This window comes from Colletotrichum higginsianum, chromosome 10, assembly GCF_001672515.1.
Source record: "Colletotrichum higginsianum IMI 349063 chromosome 10, whole genome shotgun sequence".
In the NCBI taxonomy this organism is placed as follows: Eukaryota; Fungi; Ascomycota; class Sordariomycetes; order Glomerellales; family Glomerellaceae; genus Colletotrichum; species Colletotrichum higginsianum.
In genome coordinates, this window is record NC_030962.1 from 1373116 (window position 1) to 1395496 (window position 22381).

General features: G+C 53.3%; 9 protein-coding genes across 9 annotated transcripts; 5 read left to right on the top strand and 4 right to left on the bottom strand.

Annotated features, from left to right (window-relative positions):
* Positions 1-110: 110 nt before the first annotated feature.
* Positions 111-1177, top strand: CH63R_13892 (Very-long-chain 3-oxoacyl-CoA reductase; the record flags this gene model as incomplete). The annotated part of the gene is made up of 2 exons (XM_018308866.1): positions 111-254; positions 320-1177. 2 exons carry the CDS (start codon positions 111-113, stop codon positions 1175-1177), a joined length of 1002 nt encoding a protein of 333 aa, XP_018151184.1.
* Positions 1178-1975: 798 nt separating this feature from the next.
* CH63R_13893 (Non-repetitive/WGA-negative nucleoporin) lies at positions 1976-6332 on the top strand (the record flags this gene model as incomplete). Its single annotated transcript, XM_018308867.1, has 3 exons — positions 1976-2327; positions 2397-5548; positions 5619-6332. The coding sequence occupies 3 exons, from the start codon at positions 1976-1978 to the stop codon at positions 6330-6332; spliced, it is 4218 nt and encodes a 1405-aa protein (XP_018151185.1).
* Positions 6333-7548: 1216 nt separating this feature from the next.
* Positions 7549-8139, bottom strand: CH63R_13894 (uncharacterized protein; the record flags this gene model as incomplete). Its single annotated transcript, XM_018308868.1, has 1 exon — positions 7549-8139. The coding sequence occupies one exon, from the start codon at positions 8137-8139 to the stop codon at positions 7549-7551; it is 591 nt and encodes a 196-aa protein (XP_018151186.1).
* Positions 8140-10323: 2184 nt separating this feature from the next.
* CH63R_13895 (Ecp1(P1)) lies at positions 10324-10783 on the top strand (the record flags this gene model as incomplete). Its single annotated transcript, XM_018308869.1, has 3 exons — positions 10324-10477; positions 10527-10596; positions 10660-10783. 3 exons carry the CDS (start codon positions 10324-10326, stop codon positions 10781-10783), a joined length of 348 nt encoding a protein of 115 aa, XP_018151187.1.
* Positions 10784-11845: 1062 nt separating this feature from the next.
* Positions 11846-12835, top strand: CH63R_13896 (uncharacterized protein; the record flags this gene model as incomplete). The annotated part of the gene is made up of 2 exons (XM_018308870.1): positions 11846-11979; positions 12079-12835. 2 exons carry the CDS (start codon positions 11846-11848, stop codon positions 12833-12835), a joined length of 891 nt encoding a protein of 296 aa, XP_018151188.1.
* Positions 12836-13153: 318 nt separating this feature from the next.
* Positions 13154-13985, bottom strand: CH63R_13897 (Integral membrane protein; the record flags this gene model as incomplete). Its single annotated transcript, XM_018308871.1, has 3 exons — positions 13154-13230; positions 13291-13683; positions 13910-13985. The coding sequence occupies 3 exons, from the start codon at positions 13983-13985 to the stop codon at positions 13154-13156; spliced, it is 546 nt and encodes a 181-aa protein (XP_018151189.1).
* A 1914-nt stretch (positions 13986-15899) lies between these two features.
* CH63R_13898 (Ov-16 antigen) lies at positions 15900-16857 on the bottom strand (the record flags this gene model as incomplete). The annotated part of the gene is made up of 3 exons (XM_018308872.1): positions 15900-16145; positions 16202-16483; positions 16543-16857. 3 exons carry the CDS (start codon positions 16855-16857, stop codon positions 15900-15902), a joined length of 843 nt encoding a protein of 280 aa, XP_018151190.1.
* A 2088-nt stretch (positions 16858-18945) lies between these two features.
* CH63R_13899 (NmrA family protein) lies at positions 18946-19731 on the bottom strand (the record flags this gene model as incomplete). The annotated part of the gene is made up of 2 exons (XM_018308873.1): positions 18946-19500; positions 19579-19731. 2 exons carry the CDS (start codon positions 19729-19731, stop codon positions 18946-18948), a joined length of 708 nt encoding a protein of 235 aa, XP_018151191.1.
* Positions 19732-20187: 456 nt separating this feature from the next.
* CH63R_13900 (C6 transcription factor) lies at positions 20188-22023 on the top strand (the record flags this gene model as incomplete). Its single annotated transcript, XM_018308874.1, has 1 exon — positions 20188-22023. The coding sequence occupies one exon, from the start codon at positions 20188-20190 to the stop codon at positions 22021-22023; it is 1836 nt and encodes a 611-aa protein (XP_018151192.1).
* Positions 22024-22381: the final 358 nt, after the last annotated feature.

Sequence of the window (22381 nt, forward strand, 5' to 3'; positions counted from 1 at the left end):
TGCTTCAAAATCCCACGGACGAGACGCAGCATTGGCGTCAATACCATCGTCCTTTCTCTCTCATCACTCTAACTCGAATAATCGACCAAACGCTGTGACGATAGTATACGATGGCAGGATTGACCGATAACCTGGCCTACGTGCCCCAGCCTGTTCAGCTTCTGCTGGCTGGTATTGGTGCTCTCTTCCTCACCTCCAAGGCGTTGAGCTACGTTAAATTCCTTCTTGGAGTCTTTCTGCTCAGTGGAACTAGCGTAAGCATCCCCGCATCCCCTTCCTACCTACTAGAGAACTGGACTAACGGGGTCCGCCGCAATAGCTTCGCAAGTATGGCAAGCCTGGCACCTGGGCCGTTGTCACCGGTGCATCCGACGGCCTCGGTAAGGAGTTCGCCTACCAGCTCGCCAGCAAGGGCTTCAACCTCGTCCTCGTTTCCCGAACCCAGTCGAAGCTCGAGACCCTCGCCCACGAGCTCGAGGCTAAGTTCTCGGGCAAGATCCAGGTCAAGGTGTTGGCGATGGACTTCTCGCGCGACGACGACGCCGACTACGATAGGCTGGCCCAGCTCGTCAACGGTCTCGACGTCGGTATCCTCATCAACAACGTGGGCCAGAGCCACAGCATACCCGTACCGTTCCTCGAGACAGCGCGTAGCGAGCTCCAGAGCATTATCTCCATCAACTGCCTTGGCACGCTGAAGACCACGCAGGTTGTCGCGCCCATCATGCAGCAGCGCAAGCGCGGTCTCATTCTCACCATGGGTTCCTTCGCCGGCTGGATGCCCACGCCGTACCTGGCCACCTACTCGGGCAGCAAGGCCTTCCTCCAGCACTGGAGCAGCTCCCTCGCCGCCGAACTCAAGCCCCAGGGCGTCGATGTCGAGCTCGTCCTCAGCTACCTCATCACGACAGCCATGAGCAAGGTCCGCCGCTCGAGCGCCATGATCCCTAAGCCCCAGGACTTTGTGCGCGCGACGCTGAGCAAAATCGGCTCCGGCAGCTACCAGAACTTCGCCTACACCTACACGCCCTGGTGGACGCACGCACTGATGTTGTGGGTCGTTGAGAGTACCATTGGCGCCGCCCACAGCTTAGCCATCTGGTACAACCTGAAAATGCACGTTGACATCCGCAAGCGTGCGCTCAAGAAGGCTGCTCGCGAAGCCAAAAAGCAGTAGAGATCCACCCATGATGGCGGTACAGAATCAGGGACGAGATGAAACAGTACTATAAAAGCCATTTCGGCGCAAGATGAGGAGCAGTAAGGAGAGGAGAGGGGTGGCTCTTGATGGCAGCCTGCAATAGTCATAAAAGTAGTCCTCAATGATCTGCTTTACGCATATGAGGAAACTGGCCCATGCATCATGTGGGCTAGGTACGTAGGGGTTCAAATCAGGAGTGATAGATAGATAAAAGTCTTTGTTTAAATGCCAGAACGACGAAGAGAAAGTCGCCTGCCAATGTCCATCAATCGTGGTGCTTCCCACAGCTCAAGCTGCAGAAACAATGGGAGAAAACGACAGGTTCAGCCTTGTGTCCCAATCGGGATTAGCGCAGGCCCAGGCGCGAAAAATCCAAGTGCCCGGCGCCCCAGCCTCTTTGAGAGCTTCCCTCCAGAAATTGTTTACTGCTTGCTGCTTGCTGTTACTGCCGCTGCTACTACACTTTTGCTGCCCTCTTGAACTTCTCCTCTGACACCAAGAGCCACCGTAGCTCCTAATACCCTCCATCCTTCTTCTCTGTTCTTTCTTTGTCCAGCTCGAGCTGCGCAAAAGCTTCTAGAGCATTGCAAACGCGCCCTTGGCGATCATCAAACGAAAAGAAAGGAAAATACCACGTTCAATTGACAGGAAACAGCCCTGCCACCACCCGTTCATGATTCGGTAGCGCGACCTTCATCCGCCATCACTGGCCGCCAGTTTGCGACGCGTTTTCCAGCCAGCCAGTCACTCGATCGCCTCACCTGCTCGACAGCAATGTCATACCCTCAGATGACCCCGGTACGGCCGGTACCGGGTGCCTTCTTCAACACGCCCGCAGCTTCGCGCTTCGCTAGCGACAATGAACCCGCCCGACGACGCCTGTTTGCCGAAAGCGATACAGCTCAGGGAAGCTCAACATCCGGAGGCAGCGGCGCCTTGGTCGGATCATCCAACTTGGCTCCCGCCGCAGTTTCGTCGAGCACAACAGCTGGTGCTGGTCTGGTATCGACTTCTTCGTCGCAACCCACCCAACAGAATCTCCCGCCCGTCACGAGAGCTGCTCAGGCGGTCAATCAATTCCTCCAGTCCGACGAGAACTATCCTGAACTGGACTCCTACTGCAGGCGTAAGTCTAATCTTGCAAGATGTTTACACCGCCTGGTCCCTACGCGCCGTGACTGACAAACCACGACAGCGGGAGCGTCGTCCGAATATGATTTCAGCACGCTTGACTCGCCCTGGGCGCCTTTTCACAAGACCCAGATGTACCCGATCCCGAACCAGGTCTTCAGCCACTACAACACTGGCCAGCTTCAGACCCTGATGGGCTTGTTCGCCGAGATCAACCATGCCTGGGTGGTCATCGACAATTCGCTCTTCCTTTGGGACTACACCCACCCCGACCCCGAGCTTATCGGGTTTGAAGACCAACCGCATACGATTCACGCCGTTGCTCTCGTTGCTCCCAAGCCCGGCATATTCGTCAACACCATCACGCATATTCTGGTCGTTGCAACATCTTCCGAGATGATCTTGCTTGGCCTCTCCGCCGAGCCCACGCCGTCGGGAACGAAGACAGTCTCTCTGTACAGCACCAAGCTCAATCTTCCCCTCCGAGGAACCGACGTCAGAGTCATTGCTGGTACTGCCGATGGCCGTATTTTCTTTGGAGGTAGCAATGACACCGATATTCACGAGCTCTATTATCAGCAGGAGGAGAAGTGGTTCTCCAACCGGTGCGGGAAGATCAATCATACCAACCCCGGATGGTCCTCGGTTGTCACCCTTCAAAGCGGCTTTTGGGCACCCAAGTCTCCGGAAGGCCTCCAGAGCATCGTCATCGACGACTCGCGGAAGCTCGTCTACACTCTGTCGACTCGATCTACGATTCGCACGTACCACATGGATGGGCCTAACAAGCTCACCAAGGTTATCGAGAAGGAGAGAAATGCCTGCCTCCGCGACATCACCCACATGATTACCCAGTCTCCTTTGCTCAACGACCGGACGACATTTGTTTCCATCAGCGCCATTCCCTCCCGGGAGGCATCGAAGCTCCATCTCATGGCCCTCACCAACACCGGCTGCCGACTCTTCCTCAGTGCCACAAGCTCCGCCTCGTACATGATCGGTGGCGTCTCTTCCAACACGCCCCCTCAAAGTATGCAGGTCCAGTTCATCAAGTTTCCTCCTTCCGACAAGCCCGGAAGATCCGGTACCAACAGCGCCGGTGACGCCGTTATTGATTTAGGCTCAAGGGCGTTGGAGTTGAGCAGGCTGGGAGCTAGATTTGCGCCAGGTTACTTCCTCGACTTCGTTGTAAAGGAAAACGATCCCAACATCGATCTCCTCTTCGTTTCCGCCCCCGAGACTGGTCGCATCAAGGCAAACTCGTCCTCGTCGGCGCTCAAGTACTACGAGCACGGAAACTGGATCGATATCGGAAGTAGAGCCGAAGATGTTGGTTTGGTGACGAAGCCATTTGCTGCCGCCAAGCAGCCCGTCGGCTTCGGAAACGAGCTCGCGGTCCAGTTTGATGAACCCAGCACCGAGTTTGCCGTTCTCACCAACACTGGTGTTCACATCATCCGTCGCCGCCGACTGGTGGACACCTTTGCTGCTGCCATCCGAGGTGCGGTCGGCGATGAAGGTTTGGAGATGGAGACCAGGAAGTTTATCTCGCGCTACGGCCGCGTCGAGACCATCTCGTGCGCCTTGGCAGTTGCTTGCGGACACGGCGGGGATGCCAGACCTGGCGCGACGCGTGCGATCGACCAAGCGACAGAAGACCGCGCGCGGACCGTGTTTGTCGATTTCGGCGGGCAGCCAACCATTACCGAGGCCGACGGTACGCCTCTTAACACAACATCTGTCCGTTTGTCTCCAAGACACGACGCTCTCTGTGTGTACCTCACTCGCCTCATTCGTACGCTGTGGAAGAATCATGTCGTTTCTGCTGCTCCAAACCCGGCTGGTGGCATCGCGATCCAGTCCATGGTCCCTGTTGCTAGGCTTCACTCCGTTCAGGAGCAGCTGGAGCGGCTTCGCAGGTTCCTTGACGCCAACAAGAGCTTCATCCAGGGTCTCTCTGGCCCCTCTGACCTGCAAAGAGTTGCCAGTAAGCAAGAAGAGGTTGCTCTTCAGGCCGAGCACCAGGCGCTTCATGCGCTGCAGAAGTTGATGGAGAGCATCTCGGAAGGTATCTCTTTCGTCCTCATGCTTTTCGACGAGCGAGTGAGCGACATCTTTACAAGACTCGACGCAACGGCCCAACAGGGGCTGAGGAATCTCACATACGAAAGCCTTTTCTCCCAAGCTCCCGGAAGGGACTTGGCAAAGCTCCTTGTCAAGTCCATTGTCAACCGCAACATCGAGAGCGGCTCCAACGTTGAGACCGTGGCAGACGCACTGCGCAGACGCTGCGGCAGCTTCTGCAGCCCCGATGACGTTGTCATTTTCAAGGCCCAGGAGCAGTTGAAGAGGGCTTCTGAGCAGCCGCTCAATAGCAACCCTTCCCGCACCCTTTTGCATGAGAGCTTAAGACTTTTCGAGCGAGTTGCCGGCGCCCTCTCCTTTGCCAACCTTCATAACGCTGTGTCCCAGTACATCGAGCTCAAGTACTATGCAGGTGCCATTCAGCTCTGCTTGACCGTGGCCCGCGAAAAGGACAGAGGGAACACCGCCCTTTCATGGGTTCACGATGGCAAGCCAGCTAATGATCCTCGGGCGAGCGCTTTCTCTGAGCGCCGGAAATGCTACGAACTCATCCACGAAGCTCTGCAGCACTTGGACGCCGCATCAAGCAGAGAGCCCGAGACTATCGACGGCCGCCTGACGCTGATCGGCACCAAGCGCCTTGAAGCCTACAGTGTGGTGAACGACTCAGATGACGAGGTCTTCCACTTCGACCTCTACGAATGGTACATCGAGCAGGGATGGACCGACAGGATCCTCGCTATCGAATCACCACACGTCATCACATACCTCCAAAGTCTGGCCAGAACAACAGTCGAACACGCGGATCTTCTTTGCAGATTCTACACACAACGTGAGCGATACTTCGAGGCCGCTCAGGTCCAAAACGACCTTGCCCAATCCGACTTCGCCATCGGCATCAAGGACAGAATCACTCTCCTTAGTAAGGCGAAGGCCAACGCCAATGTTGCCACCGCTGGCGTCGGCAGACAGCAACAGCAAGTCCTTGCCCACGAGGTCAGCGAACTTCTCGACATCGCCAACATCCAGGACGACCTGTTGGAGAGGCTCAAGGCCGACAGCCGTATCGCTCCCGAGAGACAAGCCGAGATCGAGGAGGCCCTCGACGGTCAGGTGATATCATTATCAGACGTGAGTTGCCCTTTTTATTTATTTTATTTTTACCTGTCATCATTGCAGGCTGGAACTGATCACTTCCTAGTTGTTCAACCAATATGCCGACCAAGCGAACTACTATGATTTGTGTCTCCTCATCTACCACAGTGCCGACTACCGCAACCCGAACACAATTGCCCAAACCTGGGTTAGCCTTGTTGAGCAGATCCACCAGGAGGCGGTCGATCGGATGGAGGAGGCGGGACCTGGTATCCCTGTTCTCCCCTCGCCATACGAGTCTGTGTCGGTCAAGGTGCAGAATATTGCCCACCGTACCTCGTTGGACAGCTTCATCTTCCCCGTGCCGGTCCTCCTGCCCGAAATCTGCCGGTACGCCGTCGAGTACCACCAGGATGCCGAGATCGGCGCCGACCCTACCTGGCCCGTGCAGCTCTTCCTCAGTCTAGGCGTCTCTCACGACATGGTCACTCGCGTCCTCGAGAGTGTGTTTGACACGCAAGATTACGGCTTCAGCGGCAACAACCGCAACCGCGTCATCGAGCTCATTGTGTTTACCGTTGATGTCTGGCAGCGCGAGGTGAAGCGCCGGGGTGGTACCTCGATGAAGGGGGATGGCGCCATCGGTGTCTGGGTTAAGGATCTGCTTAGCCGATGCGACAACTCGCTACCTCCTGCTGGACACGGTTCGAACCCCGGTGGCATGGACTTGGTGGAGGTGCGAAGACGTCTACGGACGGTTCGGAGAGACGTGGACGGCCTCGTCGAGAGGGGCCCATCTGGAAGCTTGCGCTTCTTGTAATGTCTGAAGTTTGATTGTATTGCAGGGGATGATCCGGGTGGTTAGGGTTTCTCACAAAAAAGACACGAGAGATGTAACTAGAGAAGACTGATTTGGAAGACTCTGGTCTTGTTTGAATTAGCCTCGGGGAGTGTATAAAGAGGGCAAAAAAAAACGACACCTTGTATTTGATGGGGGATGGGGGTTTTGACCGGGCGCGGCTAGGACCAGGCGATGTAGGCTTAGGCTTTGGATGGCCAGTTTGGTGATTTTTTCTTCTTCACGAAGACATTTCCCAGCGCCTAGGTGCGGGATGTTGACAGCGAGCCGTCTTCGAGAGACTGTGTGACTGCTGTGATATGATGTTGAGGGAGATTATCCCGCCACAATGCGTGAAGTTATGTACAAATTCTCCACCCTTGTCTGTCTTTGCGAAATGCCAACACAAGCTTCGAGAGGAAAATTTGTCTGTTTGAAGGAGTACTTGTACGGCGCCCACGAAGTTTATTGGGTTTGACGAGCAAGATCCATCGTCACCTCTCAAGTCTCACGCTTCTCCCCACGCAATGAGAGCAATCAATTGTGCCGACTTAGATTGACTCTTTTTTCGAAAGTGTCCTTCACAAAATTGTTTGGTTCTGTAGATTTAACATTGAAAATGAGAAATGCAAGGTGGTGCATGCCGTATTCGAGGGAGGTTATTGGAAGTCCTATGGTGAGGGATTGAATAATCCCGGTCGCGTATAAGAAATGCTCCGAGGCAGGGTTAATGACACTCTGCCAAACAGGGCCTCCCTGTTGCGCTTATTTTCTTTAAGGTTGCTCCCGCCACTCATCCCCCAACGTTTTAACACACAAGAGCTTGTCAGCAACCATAACAGAATAGAGATAAGGATGCATTAACTAATTGTAGCTACTAAACATTAATACCATAACAGTAAAGCCTTTTCCCGTCCCCGAACCACGCACCAGTTCAAGATCAGTCAGACCTCAACAACATTAATGTGTCTTTGGCTTGTCGCAGCTAACCCCAACCTTGACCTCCAAACCCAATTACTAGATCGTTCGTCGAGAAGAGCCCAGCTACCATAAAAAGTGCTAGCCATGCAATCTTTGAAAACAACCTCTTTGCAAACATTGCCAGGATGCAAGGGTAACCAAAACCCGTGGGCACAGATCATAGGCGAACCACTCGCAAACATCATGCAAGTCATTGCAACAACGCTTGACCAATAATCTACAGGGCAGAGTGGCAAGCACCGATAGCCGCAGTGGTGACTCCAGCAACCTTTGCGCCGCACTCGATCGCGGCAGAAACGACGATGGGAGTGGCGGTGCCGACGGTGCCACCAATAGCGGCGAAGGCGGCACCGATGCAGCCGGCGATGCCGGAAGTGCCGGCAAACCCGGCGGCGACGACGCAGGTGCCGCAGGGCACGTTCTGGAAGCAGCCGTTGCGGCCGGACTGGATACGGGCGTTGTGAACGGAGAGGAGCTGGCGCTCGACGGCGCGGATGGTGGCGGCGCGGGCGACGAGCTCGCGGCGCTCGTCCCGGGGGGCGATGGCGACGGAAACCTCGGTCGAAAGCTCAGCGAGGACGTAGGCCTTGACGTCGTCGGGCCAGGCCTTGACGGCCTCGACGGGCTGCTCCAGGAGCCCGGCCCACTCGCCAATGTCGATCTTGGAGTAGTCCGGGGCGTTGATCACGTCGACAATCAGGCCGACGGGGACGTGGACGTTCTTGGCCAGCTCCTCAACAGGAGTCAGGGCCAAGGCAACGGTGGCGCTGGTGGCGGCAAGGAGAAGCTTGATGAAAGAGGGAGCCATTTTGGTTGTTTTTGTTGGGTTTGGTGACGAACGAAGGTCTGGTGGGCTTTTTGGGTAAATGAAAGTGAGGTTGAGGTTGAGACTGAGAAGACTGAGCAGGTTGGAGTGCGATATCACAAACATCTTGACGGCGGCATTTCCCTCAGCCTTTATAACTATTTGCAAAAAATCGATAACTATCACAACATCGGCTCATTGACGAGAACTCAAGTTCCGTTCAGACACAAGAACACGAGGCGGGAATCGGAGTCGAGGGCGCCAAGGAATGGATAATAAGGTGCCAAGCGTGCAAGAGTCAGTGATTTGTAGGAAGGTTTCTGGGGTCAAGGCTACTTACACTTTTCTGCGTGCAAATAGTGCTGTCGATGACAATGAGGCCCGGAGACGCCCCACCGGCCGGCCGGCTTTAAGTAGACCTCCAAGGGTCCGGTCTCCCAATCAAAACACATCACCTAGGATATTGAACCTAAACAGTCTCTGCAGAACCAGCGGTCTCGGATCAAAATGTCTTTGTGTTGTCGGACATTTGAGAGCTCTTGTAACTCCGCGACATCCGCATTCAAACACAGAAACAAACATGTACTTGGCCCACTTCTCGTATCTACGCCTGTAAGAGCTTCTGTGTTGAGCTTAGCGACGCTTGGTCAATTTCCTTTACTCTAACAATCGCGCAACGGACGGGGCGGCCGCCTTGCCTTTGCATACTTTCTTTCCCCTGGTTAGCTGCGGTCACACAAATCGACACCCTAGATGCGGAGGAGTTGACTCCGGCGCTGCCTTGAGTGTCCTGCGGCACAACGCGTGCGCCCCCTTGGTCTCATGATGTTTCGCTTTCGGGTTAACAGCAATGTAACTGATTTGTGGTGCCGAGGAACAGATGATGGAGTGCCAAGCTACGAGAGTCAATATCTGGTAATGAATGTTGGGGCCGAGACGGTGGCACTATTCCTGAATCATCTGCTTCGACATCTTAGAACTGCTGAAAAATAGAACAAAGTTTTTGTCTCTCTCTCAGCTGAAAGGCCATTACCAGAAAGCATTCCGTTGCGTTCTGTTACACAGTGGGGATACTTCAGCCATTGTACACTCCATTTCCAAGGAAATGTTCTTGAATCCTACTCAGTCCTTTACATGATCAGTAACCTCAACATTCTCAACCTGCAAGGTACTGAACTGAGGACTTGGCAAGGTCATAGTGAAGCTAGGTTGTTGCGTTGATTAGTCAACACGTGTGGAGGCTTGGGTCACTGTTCCAAGACCAAGTTGTAGCACAGACACCACAGAGTAAGGAGAAAGAGGGACAATTACTAACACTGGGCATTTAATAAACCACCAGAATTCTCACACGGTGAAGAGATTTTTTTTGGATTGTCACATGAGAAGATTTTGGGAGGACAGGGAACAGGGCTTTCAGTTGCCATTAAGACTGTCGTGATAGATACGGATACCTCATACAAGCCACAACTGCCACACAGCAACTGTGGACTCACTTTTGCGCTATCATCGTATTTATAAGCCCATCTTTACCAAACTGTATGCTGTGCTTTAGAAAAAATTAAGGTGCAGGTAACAAATGTGAGTTTGAGTCAGACAGTGAGTCCAGACCCCAGGGTTCCAGCCAGGGTTGAAGCCACCCAGACCTCGGCGAGATGTACCCGATTAGAAACTTTGAAGAACTGTTAGATTCCTGATGGATCAGCCATCTGGGGGATGGTGTCGTAATGGGTACGGATACCCTATGTAAGCCACAATTGCTGCAATGTGATTATGGGTCCACTTTTGCGCCAGCATCACAAATGAGTTGACAAACGAGGGAAAAGTCAGGAAGCTGGTTCCCTTGTTTGACTGACAGACAATTTACTATCCACGACAGCCTGCCAAATGTAAAGTTTTTATTCCCTGTAGTTTGAAGGGCCATGGCAAAAGTTAATTCACAGGTTGCTCATGATTTTGGGAGCATTCTCAACCATTGCCCAGACATGCCGAATACGAACCCAAACCTCGTGACAAACGCAAGTGCTGGGACATCTTCAATGTGGTTTCAAGTCTATAAAAGCTGACGAGCGGCCACGGACAAGAACGGTCTCACTCTCATCACCAGCACTCTACAATACCATTCCACTCTTTCAACCAACCATAATCCAATCTTTCAAAGTCTCCTTTGACCAACTCAAATACTTCAAAATGTTCTCCAAGACCTTCCTCGTCACTCTCGTTGCCGTCTCATCGGTCCTCGCGGCTCCCTTGGAGTCTAGGCAGATCAACCCTAGCGTTACGCTCTGCAGCAACAAGGACTACAACGATTGTGACACTGTCCACTTCCACTATGGCATCTGCGGTAAGAAAACCACTTGTCTTGTTATTTCTCCTCGACTAACAAGCAACAGAGCCTGCTGGGAGACTCAATGACAAGGTCAGCTCGCTGAACGCCAACGGCCACAAGTGCGTTTTCTACAAGTAAGTAGACAAGTCTTTTCCCCACACTCTCTTAAGGAACTGCATTGGCTGACATTATGAAAGCGATACCGGATGCCGCAACGGCGGCGGCCAAATTGACACCTCTGGGGCGGTCTCCAACATTCGAACCCACCCCAACTTCTCCACCATGAACGATGACGTCTCCTCCTTCTTGTGCACCCTCTGAGTACATCTGGGTACAACTCCTACGGGTTCGCGACGTTGCTCGTAATTGTTTCCTGTCTCATTGCCTTAGGAGTAGTTGCGTCACAGACGACTTGTGTGGAAGACGCGTCTTTGACTATGCATTGTAATCGGTGGATAATATGGGTGGCGGGTAGTAGTCGGAGTTCTCTTCTTTCACTGTTCGATGCCTTTTACATTGGGTCACCGGGCAGTGGGTTTGTGTTGGAACATAGTGCTTCGGTTGCTGCTCTGGTTACGAACTGACCTCAAGCACCACAAAGCTCTTCAGCTAGTTAATTTACTTTGTTCTCACTACGAACACCCCATTTTGTAACCCGTTGAGTCCATATGACGTCCAACACACCAGAGCGACTGTCGTAGCCCGACCCTAGAGTGATCTTCCACCTCTCAAATGGAGGATTCTAACCTCAAAGGGTGCTTGGAGGCTGTCAGCATATGTTCAATTGTGATTAGGTACCCATGACCTTGAGAAGTTGGCCGCTTGAAGCCCCTCAACATACCTATCACAGGCAGCACAGCGTCGAAGGTACGCACAGCTAGCCTCCTGTGGCTGACGGGGTCGCATACAGCAGCTATATTCTAATGCTCAATCAAGAATTTTTTCATAAAGGTCACAATCCCATCCCCACGTTTGTGGTGTGTCACAACATGCGTTGGAAGTTGACAGAAGGCCCAAAAACACAGAGATGGGTTATCGCAAGTCGAAATAAGCATTTAAAGGCTTGATGCGTCTGAGCTGCCAAAAAGACACGTGATGCGGGTGGTATAGACCCACCTTTTCTCATGATCCCTTATCGGGCCGCCGCACGGAGCGCAGAGGTTCGGCGACAGCTGTCACTTTTTTGATTAAACCACCCATTTTATCTCCAGTTCAACTCCGGGGAAAGCTGTCCCTACCCCGGATCGCTTTCCGTCACCCGTCCGTCCCTTTCCCGAGTCAAGGCAATGCACCCCCGGTCGACCTGCTAGGGACCCTTTCTCTGCCTTTCCCTCATCTCGGTGCTGTTTGCAAGACGACGTCAAACCACACGCCAACCACATCATGGCGTCTTTTGCGCATTTCCTGCTGGGCTTCGCTCTCTGCTTGGTTCAGCTCGTCGCCGCGAACCCCGAAGATGGCCTCCCTTCGTACCACTACGGCGCACCCATCCACGTCGAGTGTATGAATCGCAGCTCGTGAGTCGCACCCGGAAACTGTTGGATGACAGGGCGGCTTCTACTCTGCCCGAACCCTCGTGTCGTACCTCTGCTAACACCTACCTCCCCTCCCTGCAGCGAAACAGGCGAGCACATCGAGAACTCGAACCACGAAATCGAATGGATCCCCTTCCCCGTCTGCGAAGAGACCAACAAGCCCCTCGAGTTCCGCTACGGCCACGAGGGCGAGCTAAACTGCACCATCCCCATGGTCTCGGACCCCTTCTTCCACCTCCTCGAGTTCTTCATCCACAACGACGCGCCCCTCGCCTGCCGCCTGCCCGCCCGCCCCGCTCCGGCCGTCGAGGTCATTGGCGAGAAGCCATACGAGCAGGAGTACATCCCCCTCGTCTTCGCCCTCGCCGGCACCCTCCAGCTGAGCCATTTGCATGTGAGCACCCACATGAACGTGCTTCTGCACAGCATGCCGAAGCACCACCTGCGGCCCCACGACTCGGGCGTCCTCGACTCCGGCACCGCCTACAGCACAAGTCCGCTGAGCCATATGGACGGCATCTACACCAAGAGGCTCGTCATCGGTGACCCGTTGCCCCTGCACTTCTCCGTCAGGTGGTTCCCGACCCCGAACCTGCCCAAGTCGGAGGGTCACGTTGAGTGGCAGGGCATGGGCGGCCACGTGTACGCCAGCACCGTCTTCTATATCATCACGTCCTTCATCGCGGGCGTTCTTGTCGCGGCGACCTACTTCTTCGGCGTCGTGCTGCCCAAGCGGTTGAGGGGCAGGGGCATGGGCGGCGCGACGCCCTTGGGCTACGGCCTCAACGGAGTCGGCAATGGTTGGGGATACTCCAAAGCCGCCAAGCGGATGGACTAGGGATGCTTTCTTTTGTCTCTTTTTATAATTGGTTTACGAGGGAACCTGTATGATTGCTCCGACTCATGTATATTTGACGCCCCGCCTTCTCAACGACCCTTTCTGATGGACACTTGGAGTTTACTTTTTGGAAGAAGAATCCGACTGGGCCCTTGGCCTGGACCTGTACGCAGTACGAGATGGACTGGAAAAGGAGTTTGGGACCCGGGTTCGGGGATGCTATATGACCGAACGGGATTGTACGGTATACTCACGGAAATGGAACCACAAAATCTCGGAACCAAACAAACTCCTTGAATTGCATGTCCGCCCGCCCCTCTATTGGGACTTCGTCTTGCCTCCGGCTTGGAGTCTGCCGAGGATGCGCATCCACATGTCTAACCCCATGAGTGCCGCTATTGAACGTCGGTCAGTGCCTAAACTACGAAGCTTCCGGTCTGGAAAGGCGGACTTACGCATCACGACCCACGGGCCGTACAGGTTGAAAATGAAGACGTTCTTCTGCGCCTGGCTGTACACGGCCGGGTCCCAGTGGAGCGTGTCGTAGATGCAGGTCAGCGTCGTCAGGGCGCACTCGACGGCGAAGACGAGGACGGCGAGCTCGAAGCCGGGCGTCGTGCCGGTGCGGCCGGAGAACCGGTAGACCATCCAGACGGCCATGGGCAGCTGGTAGACGATCTCAAGGTAGGTGAAGAGCTTGAACCACGAGGGGAGCCCGTCGTGGGGCGTGACGAAGTAGGGGTCGTTGTAGGTCGAGATGTAGAAGTCGCGAATCACCTGCAGGAAGTGCAGTGGCGCCGACGGGTCAGCGTAGAGGCTGGACGGGTAGAAAGGTACCAGGTCGACCACTGTTGGGGGGACTCTTGGTCAGTTTCATACCCGTACAGGGATGGTGAGATGAGGATGAAGCGGCAAGGGTGTCGGGCTCTCGCCAGGCGAGAACGGCATCAATGAAGTAAGATGACCTGCCGCTGATTTGAAAACATGAATGGTACTGCTTCAAGTGTGGGTTGACGCGGCAGTGATGTGTTTGTGCTTGGGTCCCAGTGGTTGCTCAGAAACTGCAGAACTCACGAAGTATTGCTGAGAGCTGGATGCTTGAAATGACGAGGTATGCGCTGTCGCGCCAATTTCTGGGTGAGGTCGACATAGTCTATATCTGTACGCGTGAGCGGAATCGCTCGATTGTGTTTGTGGATGGTGAATGGGTGCGGAACGGTTGGCAGTCACGATGCGATACAGGACGGGCTCAAGACACGCTGGGAGTGTCGATTAACGCGAGGATGAGAGAAAAAACACGGTGAGATGCTGACGTAAGCGGAACTTCTCGTCGCAGGGGTATAGGTGAGCGGAAGCCATCGCATTGCCTGTCCGCCGACTGCTACTTTGTCCAAATAAAAAGATTCATCGCTTTGGAGTATGACATGGAAACAAGGGTGTTCAAAACATATCGAAGCGTTTCATTGTCTTCCAGCTCATAGGAGACTGACGATACGGCAATTTCTTTCTCCCGTTTTGCAGGTGTTGGCAACGAAAGACGCCAAACAACATGCCGCATGATCCTCGGCCAACTCAGCAAACCAGGGGGATAAGAGGAATATCCTGACCATTCTTCATAACCCACCGTCTTCCAATCTTAGGAAACCTCACTAGATACAGACTACATGACGACCAGATAGTCATTGCCTCCCAAGCAAGAATACATGACGCGTTATGTCTCTCTCTTATCAAGTTGTCCCTGATAAGGAGATTAGAAGAAACAGTTGCAGAAGTTTTGTCTACTTGCACACGGCAGAGTTTATCCTGTCATTGAAGCTGCCCTTGCTAAGATTTCCCTTCTACCCATTAGCAGGGTCAAAAATGAGATCTAAGTAGGTGTCAGTGCTACAAAATAAGCCAGTCTTTCCTTTTGGGTTCATGTCTCCGCAGACAACGGCGATCACGGCTTTGGCAGCAGAGGCTTGTATCAAGCCGGCCGTAGCAGCGAATATGGCTTGGAGGTACACTTTGAACGACTCGATAGTCAAACGAAAGCGAAAGCTAGGAAGAACGTAATAAGGCCTGGAAGCTTAAAGAGTATGGCTGTTGAGTGACGAATGAATAGATCATTGTGATATGGGGCAGGGAGCTTCATCAAGAGGTTCGGAACGTGACTTTGACTCCTGGGTTCCGTTCTCCTTCGTTTGCAAGTCCGAAATGACCACAGCCTCGTCGAAAGCCCTGCCACAGAGTTAAATATACTCCCTAGATAGCAAAGTTGAAATGATGCACTCCTCGTAATTCCGAACCGAAATAAAATATAACAGAGGGTATGATACCTATAGAAGTAGGAAAGGGGCTGGAGAGAAAGCCAGCCACTTTTGTGGCTGATATGCCCCCAGCATGAGAGAATGGAATGGTGACGCATTTCTTTTTCACTACCTTTCATATAGACTCCGAACGGCCCCTTTCTTTTCACTAACTTTGATTTTAGTAGATTCTGATTCAAAAGCAATGTTCGGTTTCATCTTGGAAACGCGATAAGCCGTTAGCTGCAAGTAGAGAGCGTGAATCTACTTAGGCGCTTGGAAATTCTCTAAAATTCCTGCTTGATTTCATGCAGTGCCATTCTGTGCCTCGGTCTGTCGAAAAGAACGGGCGCAGAAATTTGGGTTTGTAGGGAATCAATCATATGCTCATGACCCGTGGAGTGCTCCGGTGCCTCCGTGTAAAGTGTAGTGATAGGACACCGAAAAGTTATCATGGCCCACCCAAGGTACTCAGCACGAGACTCGGCAGTTCCTTTTAGCTCTCGGCCTTGAGATTTACCTCGCTGGAGCCATACGTGACACCAGGAAACGAGGCAGAGTTATCACATGTGGCAGTGGGAGACATGACGATAGTACGAGGCAGTAGATAATTGACGTTTTGGACTCCACGTAAATCTTCCCGTATGATATACAAAGAAGGAAATTGTTTCTTGGGGGTTGTTTCTTTTGTAGTCCCCGTCCCCCCTTTCTCCCCCCCCTTTTTTTCCGTCTTGCGTTTGTTGTCAAGAACCCGGCCAGCATCAATGCCCAACAACTCACATCCACACCAACATGGTTGCAAGCAGAGTGATGAACATGAAGATGGAACCAGCAGTGGCGATTGAAGCAGTGCTTCGACCGTTCCCATTGTTTCCTGTACTATTGTTATTGTTGTTGTTGTTGTTCCCGCCGCCGCCACTGCTGCCGCTGCCGCTGCCGCTGCCGCTCGGAGCCATATTCACCATGAAGAAGGTGCCGCCAATCGGCCGCCCGAGACCAGCCTGTTGACGGAATTGGGAAACCTGGAAAAGGTCAGCTCGAAGTCCTCTAGCAATGATTGCCTGGCATCCTCTCTCACGTTGAAGTTCTTGCGGTTCATTTTCTCGACACCCACCCCGTCGAAACCCATTTTGTTGAACTTCTCAGGCTGGACGTAGAGCAGATAAACGTATCTGTGCACCCCGCTTCCTGCCTTGGGCTCTGGCGATATGTAGTCGCTGAATGCGGGCGTAGAGTTCTTCAAGATGATTGCTGAAGAGAGGACCTCCGATTTCGTCTGCTCCACGGTAAAGTTGCCGGCGAGGTAGTGCCTCACACTACGATCGGTCGGATTCTCGCGTGTCGGATAGTCAGGTCCGATCTGCCAATCCTCGTAAGCAATCTCCACCAACGATGGTACCTCGCGCCGGATTGTTTTACCATGTAAACAATGAACCTGGAATTCCGTGTGATGTTTTGTGCGCTGGCCATGTTTTCGACGCTGAACTCGAACGGGAACTTGGCCTCCTTCATCTTAAGCCTGGAGTCGGGCATGATGAGAGCTTTGTCGCCATCGTGTGCCCGATACGCGGCATAGAAAGACACAATGGGATCAAATGACCCTAGAACATCTGGAACAATCCCGCCTTCCAAAAAGGCCTTGCGGAACTCCCTTGTTGACATGCTTCTCGGTGGCTCTGCATGGGAAGATACCATGGAGGCAAGCAACGCCACGATGCTGATGATGTACTTCATGATGACCACGTATTTTGGTATTTGGAGAACTTGAGCCGTGATGGGAAAAGAAAAGGTGGCGTCCGCCGCCTAAAAGATGGCAACTAGAGTCGAAGCAGCCAGAGCAAAGCACCCGTGGCAAGCCAACGGCAGAGTGGGATTTAAGAACCGAGATGATCTTAACCCACGCAAACTATCGAAACCAGCCTTGAGATCCTGGCATCATAGTCTCACTGACCAGTAGCAGATCCTTGTGGGCGTACTCCCACGATGCATCGATTGCGTGGGAGACCTGGACATGCTCTTATCATGAGACAGCAATGGTGAGGCTTTCTGGCTCGATGTATCGCCTTGGTGCTGTTAAATCGGCCGGACGTGCGCGGGGTTCTTTAGACTTTCTCGCAAAGAGTTTCAGCAACTTGGGAGTCCGCAGGTCATGATTGGATCATGGGATAGAGAGAGGGAAACGAAGCTTTTGACGAAGCTCGCACTCATCCCACTGCATCCTGGAAGATCGCCTCAACCTCGCAAACCATGTCGGAGAACCGGGGAAACATTCGTCTCGCAACTAGCAGATCCAAGTCCATGTGAATGAACACTCATTTTCTGCCGATCTAGAACACTTTGCACCACTTGATGACAGTCCGTGTTCCAGTATCATTGGATGTTTTGTCGGCCATCCCGAGAACAGGCAACTGATCTCGCCGGTTTGTCGCTGTACACGAGCGACCAGAAGCCGACAGCGATCCTAAAGTACAACAGCAACTAATCGGGAGGGAAAATACTTTCATCGCTTGCTACGATGGTACATATTTCCAACACCCTCCGAAGACTATGTTTGAAAACCAATCTGTCAATCTGATAACAAAGCCTGGAGCCCAAGCTTCAGGTCGCCGACGCATTGTTGCCTTTAGGAGCCGAGCTCCGAGAAACCGAGACCAGCTAGCTGCAACCTAGATCCAACCTTGGGTTACTCGGCTCGGAAGCGTCTGTGATAACCGGCGTACAGGTAATCTCTGCAAAGTGTCGAACCGAATAGCTGGCTCACCGGCGGGAATCTGATTCGTGATCAACCTACCAGCACTGCCCTACTTCCGCCTACTGGTTTTAATTCTCCGTCTGAATTCTGCAGCCCAACTGTTTGGACATGACTCTGCTTCTCCACAATTGTCCAATCGGCCAGGAAAACCCAAGTCAAGTAAGTCCTGGCGTCAATGAGATGCAGATCGCCCAACGTACCTGTATTGGATGCCAAGGGCAGGCCTCTTCCGTTTCAGGATTTCAAGGGAACCAAGTCCAGCGATAGAGTTCATCAGCTTACGACTGGCCACAAATGGAAAAACTCGCCCTGTAAGACAGCAAGAGTGCGGGCAGTGACCACAAGGTTGGGCTACCGGCTTACCGCACGCTTCAATGGCCGGCAAGCTTAATGGAATCCATTGTCAACCAGCCATGATTGACACTCAGAATTTACCAGACTTTTATCACTTCAAAGACAAACAGTGAAATCCTGGTATTGATGTTTGCCACAATTGCAGGTGATGGGAAGGGGATCCCTGTGCGGGTGGACGCAAGGAACCAGCTTCGTCTGATTCGGGGTAGCTGCTTGCTCGGTTTCTCTTCGTAGCGATGCAGCCCCATTCGCTCTCCGGAGTGTGCCATAATTACTCGAGGGTGGGTAGTTTGACGAACCGGCAGCGAGCCGTGAGCTGGGAAGCAAGTGGCCAGGCCATTCTGCCCAAGTGATCAACTCCGCTCATGATCCGGGATCCGGGTTTGCATCCGTCTCTCGGAAACAAAGAGGCACTCGAGCACCAACTGAGTAGTAAACCGTTGAAATTGGGCTCCTTTAGTAACTCCAAGAACGTGATAATAGCTCACTGCCCGAGCCTCCCTGAAAGGAGTACTGACTACGAAATGCGGCTCTGTAACATGCGTTGTTCATATTGGTTGTGCTGGGCATGTTGGTAGCCTGCTGTACATTGACATCTTGGCCACCAATACTTGGTAAGTCTGCTGTGTACAGTAGTTGCTACCAAACTGACGAGAGTGTGCAATTTTGGCAAAAGCTCAACTATCTTGTGCATTGCACACAACTGAGCTTGCCAGTCAATGGGCCAAAGAACTGACGGCGGGCATTTTGCCAACCCACGCCTCCGCTTTGCCCTCAACCGCATTGACAAGCCACCTAGCAAGCCCTGCTCTCCTAATAGACGACATCCACCCCTTCTCACCAATCCAACCCGTAAAAATGCCCCCCTCGCGATCTTGCCGCCAGCTAGCCTCGTCAGACGCTCCCGGGATTTGTGCAATACGAAAGATGGTCCAATCGAAGTTTTGACCCTCTTCGTCGAATAGCCTTGCAATGTTGAGCATGTTCCGGTACACGGCGCTGTTGAACAATGGCATGAGCGTGGTGACCATTGTCTGCATGAGCGTCCAGTGATCTTCCGGTCTGCAAATGGTCAACGTGCCCATTGCGAGGATACGCTTTACACGATGTTGCCTCATCAACGGAAACAGGTGAGATCGGTAGATGTCCGCGTAAAGCGACGGGTCAATGGTCCGGTCTCTGATATCCGGACCCAGCAAAGACACAACGACCGAGGTCCGAGCCAATGCCGAAGACAGGGTGGCAGTATCGGACATTTGTCCTTCGAGAACCTGTGAAAAGTTAGCTGATATAAGCGGCGACTACTGTTCCCCTGCCCGGGTCCGTTGGGAGAACGCAAGGAAGCCAACCTCGACGCGAGAGTTGTCAAGCAAATCTCTGGGTATTTTGGACGGGTTCCGTGCGAACACAATCGTCTCGTGTTCGCGATGGACAAGTTCTCTCAGCAGACAGATCCCCGCCGGGCCCGTCCCACCGAGGACCAAAACCTTGCTCTCGGACATGGCTGTTACAAAGTGTCGGCTACGGCTTGGGAGTCATGACTTACACTGGTCTCGTAACAGGCGAGAATGCCGCCCTTTTCATGATTTCCAAACCAGCGAAAAAACACCAAGTGGAAGAGCGGACTTTCACGGTGGATTTCTCATGACGGTTCTGGAACCACTACGTGCGTGTGGTCGTAAGTCCGCCGCCGTTCTTTGTTCCCGCACGGTATTCACACCGAGCGGGAAAGAATTTAGGGAAATCCCAAGCGGGTCTCTTGCCAAGAGTGATTGATCATTCAGTACTGGTGTCCGAGTTCATACAGAACCGCGCGGGGACGTTGGCTCCTCCCACTCTACATTTCGTTGTTTTGCGGTTGCACAAGGGTTTCTTGACCATTTCCGACGGAATATTGACAACAGCGGTCGCTCAGGAGCATACGAAACAACCGGAATTTGACAGCGCGGACACGAAGGATGCCGCGGGAAACGGCGAGCTGTTGGACGTGCCGACTACGCCACAAGAAGTGCGACGAGTCCATGCCGGTGTGCAACGTCTGCGCCGCGCTCGAAATTACCTGCTACCCCAACCAACCCACGCCCGACTGGATAGATGGCGGGACAAGACAGCAGGCGATGGCGGACCAGTTGAAGACGGAGGTCACGAGGAGCGCCAAGCTTCGGAGGGCGAGGAGAATTGTTCAGCGAATCGTCGGGAGCACGCAGGATATCCCCAGCGATATGTTTCCGCCTAGTCTGTCCGTGGCCGTATCCCGGGAAATTCCTTCGCGGCCCATAACAGCAACCATCAGCAACGAAACCGAGAACCCGGCTCGAAACAAAACGACTTCTAGACGGAGATCCGGCACTGAACCGTTGCCCGGCACACCGACCGATAGGTGGTCGCTTGTACCGAAGCAACCGGAAACGGAGAGTGCTTCTCCGTCAGCAACAACACTGCCCACCGAGGTGGAGCAAGCTTTCATCATGTCTTATCTCGACTATATGTTCCCGGCGCTATTTCCGTTCTACAATCCGTCCACGCTCGAGGGTGGCCGTAGTTGGGTGCTCGTCCTCACGCTAGCAAACAAATCCCTTTCCCACGCCGCCACGAGCCTCTCATCCCATTTCTTCGCCGTCGTCCCCGTGCAACGCCGCAAGGAGAGACCCGCATGTGTGTCTCTGGTAGAGCAGGAGCTTTACAGCCAGACGTCGACGGCTATGCGGAAGGCCCAGCAGGACGTCAAAGAGGTCACGAGACGTGGGGTCCACGGCGACTTGATCACGAGCGTGCGCTTGGTTGACAGCGTTGTCCATTTGTTGTTCCTGGAGGTCTCCTTGGGCAACAGCGAGAATTGGATAATTCATCTAGATGCTGGCGTCAACTTGCTTGAAGACATCCTCGACAAACAAGCCATCGAGCTCGGGTCTTCAAAGTGGACATCGGTCTGCAAAGAAGTCGGGCGGCTTGCCTACCCCAGCTTGGAAAGCCCTCCGCTGTGGCCTGTGTGGACCGTCGACCAGGCCGCATTCCGATTCTCCGTAGCTGCCCTTGTTATGCAGGATCTGATGGCCAGCATGTCACTCAGCCGGACACCGCGTCTACGCGTTTACTATGACGGCATCCTCGCTGATGAAACTGTGCCAGAGGAGAGCCCTGACCGAGATTGCCGGCTCCGCCTGCAGTCTTTCATCGGCTGTCAAAACTGGGCCGTAGTGTTGATCGCCGATGTTGTCGTGCTTGATGCGTGGAAGAGGGACATGCATGACAGAGGAATGCTATCTAACCTCGAGCTGTTCAAGCGCGGCGCAGAGCTTGAAACCAGATTCCGTGATGGGCTTGCTCGGGTTTCCGCATCCGGGCCAAAGACGCGCGATCACAGGCCGCCCTGGCTCGCCGACCCAGACCGCGCTGAAGAAGAGGCCAAGGCATGCGTGGTGGTGACGCAGATCTGGGCACAGGCTGGCTTAGTATACCTCCACGTTGTTCTCTCAGGCTGGCAACCAGCAAATCTAGAGATCTCCGAGTCGATTGACCAAATCATCGGCCTGATGAACAAGCTTGCCAAAGCAAAATGGGTTCACACACTTGCTTGGCCACTCTGCGTAACCGGATGTCTGGCAAAGAGGGAACAGGAGACGACGGTCCAGAGAATGTTCGATCTCATGGGCGACTTCGCAATGTTTGGCTCGACGCGTCTGGCACGGGAAGTCGTAGAGACCGTATGGGAGCACAGGAAACACATAACAACCGAGAACTGGGATTTTGCCGCATGTCTGAAAATCTTGGGTCGTCGGGTGTTGCTCGGATAGAAGCCATCGTCGCAGTTCAACCTGCACTTGCACTATATCATGACGTCTTGAATAGGGATTAGGAAAATGGCAGAATCACACTAAACGAAGCCAAAGCTTATGTGTATATGTATGGGAATCTGCTGCTGCTGGTTCTACCTTCCAGACATGCAGTTGGCTACTTTATTTGTCCAACTTTCGGCGAATCGAGATGCTCTTTGAACACAAGATGTAGTCAACTACACTATTTGATTCATAGTATAACAGTGGTCCTGGCTGCATACTTAAAAAGATGAGGGTAGCATGAGAGGGACTAATGTTTTGTCTAGACCAGAACAACCAGAGCCAGAAGGTTCTATTGCTTGTGAAAGAGCGCGAT